Source organism: Monosiga brevicollis, genomic scaffold, assembly GCF_000002865.3.
Source record: "Monosiga brevicollis MX1 MONBRscaffold_18 genomic scaffold, whole genome shotgun sequence".
NCBI lineage: Eukaryota > Choanoflagellata > Craspedida > Salpingoecidae > Monosiga > Monosiga brevicollis.
In genome coordinates, this window is record NW_001865055.1 from 601,448 (window position 1) to 609,583 (window position 8,136).

Genomic DNA, 8,136 nt, shown 5'->3' on the forward strand with positions numbered 1-8,136 from the left:
TCTCTCTCTCTCTCTCTCTCTCTCTCTCTCTCTCTCTCTCTCTCTCTCTCTCTCTCTCTCTCTTCTCTCTCTCTCTCTCTTTGCGCGCGACCGGGAGAATGGCGGCGCAGGACTCGGGTCGGTTGGTGGTGGATGAGGCACGGTTGGAGGCCATTGCCAAGGAACAGGCCGATGTGTGGACGGATATCCTGGCGTTGCAGCAGGATATTACCGCGCTGTCCAATGCTGTTGCTGATCGCCAGGTCTGTGGCTCTCCCTCTCTCTCTCTCTCTCTCTCTCTCTGTGCTCGGCGTCTTCGAAGCGCGGCACCTGTGCGTCTCTCACGCCATGAATGAATCACACGCCATCTGCTCGGTAGATGGAGCAGCTAAGCTCCAAACTGAACGAAAATCTCAAGCTCAACGACCTGCCCTATGACGACGTATGTATCCCCCCACCCCTGCCCCTCAGTGCTGGTTCACGACCTCGGCTCGGGCTCGCAGCTCACCGTTTGCCACGCCGTTTGAACCTTTGACACTGTGACAGGAAGGCGACGACGATTCCATCCCCAACCACGAGGACTCGAGTGATAGCATGGATAAGCTCGCCATGCGCCTCTCCCTCTTCAAATTTCGCGATCGCACCACACAAAGCTACCATGAACGCTCCATTATCGAGTTTGCCCACCGCGTTCGCTTCAATCGCCTCATTCAGGTGACAATGCCCACCGCCGTTGTTGCAGCGCCCACCCCAACATCCCTCCACCTTCACGCTGCTCGCTTCGATCCGCTCATTCACCAATACCTTGCTTGTGCCACCGGCCTTCAACCCCCCCCAACCCTCCTCCGTGCCCGCACAGCACGCCGGGCGCCGTGGCTACAAAATATGCTGGACGACCGCCCTTCGTAACCGCACGACCCGTACGTCTACCTTCCCAATCAACCTGCACGATCCCCTAGATACCGCACACTTTCCCTCCACATCCCCGCTCAACCCCAATCCTCACCAACACTGGCTGGTACCAAAATCCCCCTGCCACCCATCTCCCCCACCGCCTGGCTAGCGATAAACTCGACGGCTGATGAGGAGGAAGAACCAGACACTGAGCAACAAGAGGACAAAAAGGAACAACCGGATGAGAAAGCTCCCGTACGTCCCCTGCCCCTGCCCATATTGGCTCGCTTTCTCCGTTCTCATCGTGTCATCTCATTCTGTACTTGATCACACTCATGCTTTCCCGTGTTCGGTCACGCCCCGAAACTGACTCTGCAATTATCAAAAAAGGCTGACCAAGCAGCTTTGGACGCCGATATATTCAAGCAGATGAAAGAACACGCAGCTACGGTGTGTTGCTGGCGAACCACCCATCAATGCCGGTTCCCGTGTCCACCCAGAACCCTAATCCTCACTCTTGCCCTAATCGTGGCTCCGCGCCGTCTCCTTCTCCGTCTCCTTCTCGCCCATCCCGGCAGCTCATGAATGAAGCAGCCACCATGGAGCAACACATCGCGGCAGCCCAGGCCGTTCGCAGGATGCTGTCTCGCGAAAATAATCCGCCCAACCAAGAGGCCATTGATGCTGGCTTGATCCCTGCCCTCATCCGCTATCTTCCAAGCCAGGTACACCACAAGCCTTTCCTACCCTCTGCTTCCTCCACCCCCGCTTCCTCCCTCTTGCCTGTTCCTCCCCTCATCTTTCCACCTCGGCGCTTGTTGCTTCGCCCCGCTCTCTCATTTGACCATTGTGTTGGTGCACCTTGGCCTGCCGTGCCTCCAAAGAATGACACCTTGGCCTTCGAGACCTGTTGGGCCCTCACCAACATTGCCTCTGGCACGTCAGAGCAAACGCGCGCGGTGGTTGATGCGGTTCGTTCCATTCCGTTCACGCCAACTAACCTCAGCCTCGCTTCACCGAGCACGCTTCACACCCGCCACGACACCCTTCACCTTGCTTCAACCTCGGCCCTTCTCTATATATACATACACATATTTGTTTTTTTTTGTTTTTGTTTTTTTCATTTTTCATTTTTACAAATCCACCCTCTCAACTCCTTTTAGGGTGCTATTCCCCTTTTTGTGGAACTGCTGGCCTCTCCCAGCGTCAACGTGTTTGAACAGGCCATCTGGGCGCTGGGCAACATTGCAGGCGATAGTGCCGAACTTCGCGATATAGTCCTCGCAGCGGGTGTCATGCGCATGATCATTTCTTCCCTTACAGGGCGAGGTTGGTGTCCAGTGACCCATCCACCATGCCCCTCATCTCTCATCTGCTTCAGACGCACTCACCTTCTTTATTTCAACCCTGACACAGAAAACATCGGCCTCTCTGCCTGGCGTAATGCCACTTGGCTCATCAGCAACCTCGCTCGTGGCAAGCCCCGCCCTGACTTTCACATTGTGTCCCCAGTCAGTTATGGCTTTGCTTCCACGTTGCAGAAGTTCATTTTGCGCAATCGAGCCTGTGATTTGCTTATATTCGCCTTGTCCCCGTGCTGACTGATGCTGGATTTTGCTTTGACTGGGTATGATGCTGAATACGACCAGTCCATCCCCTTGTTGTCTCAGCTGCTTGGCCACGATGACCTGGAAGTGCGCTGTGATGCCGCGTACGTCACCGCCACGGTCCACTTGCCATGCTGTTGATGCTACTACCAGTAGCTGTTCTCTCAGCTGAGGACATTGCATTTTGTGTCTGGCGTTCATCTTGATGATTCTTGGGGTAAAATGACTGGCCCATAGGTGGGCCCTGTCTTCGTTGAGCGATGGCCCCAATGATCGAATTGCTGCCGTGTGCGAGGCTGGCGTCATCCCCCGACTCATCCAGCTTCTCAGTTTAAACGCACCACGCGTTTTGACTCCCGCCCTGCGCTGCCTGGGTTGGTCACACATTCGCTCTGTGGCATCGAGATGACCTCACATACCCACCCCACCCTTTGCCCTTGTTTGAGATTCTTCTAATGGTACCGCCTTGACGATGGCGACTTGCCCAGGCAACATTGTGACGGGCGATGATACCATGACGCAAGTGGTCGTGGATGCGGGCTTTGTCCCCCATCTGGTCAAGCTTGTCGACCATCCGGTAACTCGTGCATCTAAGCGGCCACCGGCAAGGCTTTGTCTTGAAATCTTTGAAAGCTGACACGCGTCCTCCTTCTCCATTGCAGAAGCGAAGCATTCAAAAGGAAGCTTGTTGGTCCTTGTCCAATATCACTGCAGGCACGGTCAACCAGATTGAAGTTGTCGTGCGTAGCGGTGCCTTGCCGTTGCTCGTACGGTCAGTTCTCTGCCCAGGGCATCTCAATAGCACTAAAGGTGTTCTCGCCACGAAACTACATGCTCACCAGTCACCCGCACGTGTGCTGTCCCAACTCTAGGCAAGCCATAGATGGTTTGTTTGAGGTAGCCAAAGAGGCATGCTGGGCTCTCGCCAACCTATGTGAGGGTGGTACGGCTGCACAGATCCAGGTGGCTCTTGAGGCCAACATGCTGCTCGCGTTTGACCGCATGTTACAAGGCCAGGACACGCGCATCATCGTGGTGGCTATGCAAGGCATTATGGCCTCTGCCCGCAAGCTTGATGGCGCTTTCTACGGCTTTCTGGATGCCTCCTTGACGCTCAGTCTTTTGGAGGCTCTCCAAGAACATGAAAATCCTGAAGTTTATCGTGCTGCCATCGCTGCCCTAGAGCTCCTCGATCAAAACCAGGGCTCTGATCAAGAAGACTAGCAGTGTTTCAAAACTAAAAGCCGAGTCACAAGTTGAAGCCCACGTTTAAAATTCACATCTCAATATCGCCTGGAAAATAACGATGTGATTTATGTTTCGTTTTGAAGACGTACACACATGGCTCGATATTCAATTCACTCTCTTTTGCTTGTTCTCTTTCCTCTCTCTCTCTCTCTCTTTCTCTCTCTCCCTCCCGCTCTCTTCTCTCTATCTCTCTCACGTTTGCTGCAAAGAATGTGGGGTCTTCTCTCGATGCGAGGAAGCACAATCACGGTCCATCCTTCGAAGGAGTACCATACTCGAGACGAGTCTTGATGTAAAAAAGCATGTACGCCTGGGTTTGTAAGACATCCCGCTCGTGCACCATAAACACGTTTCCGTCGTCGCAGCAGTACCATTGACCTCCCTATGTCAATGAAAAAAAAAAAAACAGCAGCACAAATTAGAATAAATCACATGTGTATTTACTTGAAGATGAGCGCGCGACAAGATTCTGCTTTGGCGGGTATTGGACGTACATGCTTGACGTGGGCAATGTAATGACCCTGTTGCATGGTACCAATATGAGTAATAACTGCAAAGAGATTGTAGGTAAAGGCATCATCGCGCAAAGACGGGCGCGATGCCCCTTGCTCGTCTTTGGTTGTTGCAATGGCGTGAGCTAGATACGGATACAAGTCGAGTTCTTGCGAAAAGCTGCCCGATAGCAATGAAACAGTGAATCCATGAGTGCAACTCGCGCGAACAAGTGGCAGACAACCCAGAACTCATGAGACAGGCTTGACCATGACAAAGTGATACAGCAAGCATTCGTCAAGGTGCGGCTAGGATGAACAATGCATCGTATCATGCCGGCGCCAGCTCTAGCTCACCGAACATAGACCTGGTCCTTAACAATTGGTGCCGTGAAGGAAGCTTGACGGAAGCGTTTCAGGTGAAAGCACAAGGCCACCGGCAACGAATGCAAAGTCAACTGAGATATTAACAAAACATGAGAGTGAGAATCAAACTCAAACCAGTCGCACGGTCGTGGCGTGCTGGCCCCGGGCTGAGCGCTCGGCAACCAGTGACGACCAGGACCGGCTGCAAACTCGGAAAAAGGTAGGAACACAACCACAACGCGTCACTAACCCGTTTGTGTGCTTGCTGCTTAGCCTTGCAGTTGGTACACGTCACCATGGCATCTTCGCCCAGCTGCTCCGACTAAACAAGGGACCAAAAATAAGAATACGAGGATATGTCGAACAGTGAGTCTGTGCGGTCGACTTGCAAACAAGGATGCCATCAGAAAAGTGGATGCAATCAGCGGCAGTGAGATGCTTGCCTTGGTAAATGCTTGAAGACAATCCAGCAACGAGACGCTTGTCTAGAGTGCGAAACAAGGGAGTGAACAAACAATAGCCTCGGCCATGAGCGCACAAGTGTCGAGTGCCACAACACATTCTGTCAGGTGAGCTGTCACAGACCTGTCCATCTCCAGTTGCAGCGCGCCTGAACGATGCAAGCCAACAAAGAAGGCGTCAAGTTGCGCCTGCAGTCTGTGCAAGGCAAAAATGGTGCACATGCGGAGCGGGAAAGCAGTGGTGCTTACCGAATGCCGAGGGAGAGATCCCAGAAAGGTTCAAAAGTGGTGCTCACAAAGCCGCAGCTTTGGCAGCTCACGTCCGACTGTAGTTTCCCAGTAAAGACGCGATGGATGATGCAATCACAGTCGTGTGCTACGGTTAAAAAAAAAAGAAAGCCGAGGTATTCAACCGATGAGCCATGTAATTGCCGCATCCAACCTCAACGCATCGACAACATTTCACCTTGCGGCGTACCATTACTGTGTGGATTCACGCCCTCCTGGACCATGTGCTGATGCAGCCCATCGAGCAGGGAGATGAAAAACTCGTGTGAGTCCTGTTGACTGTAGCCTGCGAGGTGTGATGACGCCTGCACAATTCAATCATAGTTGTATGAGAGCCGGGACGAGAAGAGACCACAGCCGGGGTGTCAGGAGCTCAACATACCTTCCAGATGGCATACAAAAGGGTATGCGTGCTCATTTGTTCATGCTGGCCGTTGTAGGCATCGCTGCGTGGACAAAGCCGTGAGCTGCCGCGGGAATGGCGCACTTAGAAGTCTATGTGCAGAGACGCACTGGCAGGAGTGATCACCAACCTGAACAATTGGGCCAACACACATGCCAGGCAGGGTACTGTCGTCGCATCGGCTAGACCGCGCACACAAGGAGGGGCATAGGCATGACATCGACAGGGCAGGGTTGAGCGATTGCAAACGGCGCATGGACTCGTGAGACCGGACTGCATCGTACCCATGGAGCGAATGCTCTTGCGCGGCATGACCTCTTGTACGGAGCCATCGTCCCATTCAACGGCGTACGAATTGTCGGGATTCACTCCACGAATGGTCGCCGGCTGAAAACTGCCATCGCTGCTGCGTGCTTCAATTCGTGAGCCGATATTGAAATCTGTTCGCGAATCAAATGGCGACAAGGGCAAGCAAGGTCGTGTAGCAGAGTCACCGAACAAAGCCACGGGTCAGTACTGCCATGTTTGAGGGAAAAGGAGGGTGGGTGAAATTTTGGCGTGCAGGAGTAAGGGGGATGCAGGGCTGACCTTGGGGTTCATGAAGGCGCAAGCATCTAAAGCACCATGATAGAGCGCGTGTGTTAGGAGGTGCTCATTGAGGACAAAGCAAAGTCCGCTCAGCGGTTGAAAGAAAGCATGCACCTGACCTGGGTGATTGTCGATGCATGTCAGCAAGAAAGAAGTTTCGTAGCAAAGGATTGTGAATCAGGGCCTGCACATTGAGAGGCGGGTGACGAGGTCAATATGAGCGCCCACAGCGAGCATCAAGGGCTGGCCGGCAAGAGCAAGCCAGCTTTGGCAGTTGACCGTCGTCATGATCTTTCCGCGGATCCGCACCTGCAGGATGCTATTGACAAAGCACGTGTTGCCGAGATTGCACAGCCCACGCAGTCCGAGGCCTAATGCGTCGTAAGAATGGGTTAACTTGGCAAGTGGAGCAGCTCCAACGAAACGCTCAACCATGAGCTCTGCAAAATGATTGGCGATTTTGAGGCCTTCACCTGGCGTATAGCGAGTACTGAGCACGGCTCGGGCTTGCAGGCTCTCGGCCGCCTGCAGACCGGCGTCAGTGTTGATATCCAGGCTCCAAGGCTGTTTGGCAAAACGTTCTGGGTCGGCAGCATGGGGATCTTCCATCTCCATTACGCTAGGAACGGCAGGCCCCGAAGGAGTTGTCCATGCCACCCAGTGGGCAATAAGATGAGGGAGAGAGCCGGCAAACAACTGGGGCTCATGGGCTGTCGTCAAGAAGGAACACAGTAGGGTTTGGGCAAGCGGACAGGCACGACTCACGTATGGGTGTCAATCCAATGCTCAAAATCAGGGTCGTAAATGAAATCGTTGCAAAAGTGGCAGTACACGCGGCGATGTGCGAGGCTGAGGGAGAGAGCATGGCTGGCCTGAACGGCGTGTTCATGACTGTGGCGTGCTGGAGGCTCGCCATTCGGCTGTGAAAAGGTGAAGCAGCCGATAAATACGCAAGAGAGGCAGAGATGCAGATCACGCTGGCCATTGAAGGCAGGCTCAACGTGATGCGCATCAAGGTCACTGCAGGCGGTGCAGGTGTGCTGGCTGCGACTATGCAGCCAGGTGTAGGAAAGAGCACGAGCAAAGAGCTCGCGACCCGGTGCTTTGCGATCATCGTGAACAGTCTTGTAGTCGGAGGCATGCACGCAGCCATGCTGTGGAATGCCAGCTGGCCCAAGCAGGCCTGCGTCTCCGGCACTGGCCACTGAGACTTGCCGCGCCATGTCGCCGGGCTCGACCGCAGCGTGAGTGTCCTCGACGTGATCGGCTGGCAGCCAAAACACGCCTGAATGCACTAAAAGCGTGAGCGAACCGTCAACGGCTTCCCCGGCACGCAGAGGTTGAGCGTGCCGGGAGGATGAGGTCGGCAGCCGGTGACCCAATGGGCAATGCAGGTCTCAAGTGCAGCTGATGCAAACAGCTCTGCGCTCAATGGTCCTGCGCCAGGAACCCAGTGTGCATGCATACAAACAACGATATTGAATGAAAGCCACGCCGAGTTGGCTGTGACAGTTGACCTAGATGGAAGGTGGCGAGAAGAGTCAGGGCTCGAGCAAGACCCCGAAGCTGGCCCTCGGTCGACGCAACGGATACCAGCAGCCCGAGAAAATCACAACAGCAACAGTTGCCGCTCGCCACAACCATGCATGCACCTCCCAGTAACAACGCTGGCCTCATAGAAGCGAAAGAAAAAGGGCAGGGGAGGGGGAAGAGTAACAAAAACTCCAGCGACCAACTAACCTGCAAAGAACGTCGATATTCTAACCAAGCACTGCCAACCAACACCGCCGTTGCCCTGCCCTGCCCTGCCG

General features: G+C 54.2%; 3 protein-coding genes across 3 annotated transcripts; 2 read left to right on the forward strand and 1 right to left on the reverse strand.

The window, feature by feature from the left end:
• Positions 1-98: 98 nt before the first annotated feature.
• On the forward strand, positions 99-1,200 carry MONBRDRAFT_27295 (uncharacterized protein; the record flags this gene model as incomplete). Its single annotated transcript, XM_001747646.1, has 5 exons — positions 99-311; positions 359-421; positions 526-693; positions 722-899; positions 1,043-1,200. 5 exons carry the CDS (start codon positions 99-101, stop codon positions 1,198-1,200), a joined length of 780 nt encoding a protein of 259 aa, XP_001747698.1.
• Positions 1,201-1,472: 272 nt separating this feature from the next.
• Positions 1,473-3,704, forward strand: MONBRDRAFT_21605 (uncharacterized protein; the record flags this gene model as incomplete). The annotated part of the gene is made up of 8 exons (XM_001747647.1): positions 1,473-1,598; positions 1,758-1,844; positions 2,037-2,163; positions 2,255-2,384; positions 2,718-2,854; positions 2,969-3,057; positions 3,143-3,252; positions 3,353-3,704. 8 exons carry the CDS (start codon positions 1,473-1,475, stop codon positions 3,702-3,704), a joined length of 1,158 nt encoding a protein of 385 aa, XP_001747699.1.
• A 119-nt stretch (positions 3,705-3,823) lies between these two features.
• On the reverse strand, positions 3,824-8,136 carry MONBRDRAFT_33347 (uncharacterized protein). Its single transcript, XM_001747733.1, has 16 exons — positions 8,066-8,136; positions 7,091-7,842; positions 6,799-6,944; positions 6,635-6,696; positions 6,445-6,509; positions 6,326-6,351; positions 6,022-6,177; positions 5,868-5,919; positions 5,717-5,780; positions 5,525-5,639; positions 5,296-5,422; positions 5,171-5,195; positions 4,836-4,907; positions 4,577-4,677; positions 4,223-4,400; positions 3,824-4,110 (listed from the first exon to the last, which is right to left on the reverse strand). Exons 2-16 carry the CDS (start codon positions 7,546-7,548, stop codon positions 3,973-3,975), a joined length of 1,785 nt encoding a protein of 594 aa, XP_001747785.1. The 5' UTR covers positions 7,549-7,842; positions 8,066-8,136; the 3' UTR covers positions 3,824-3,972.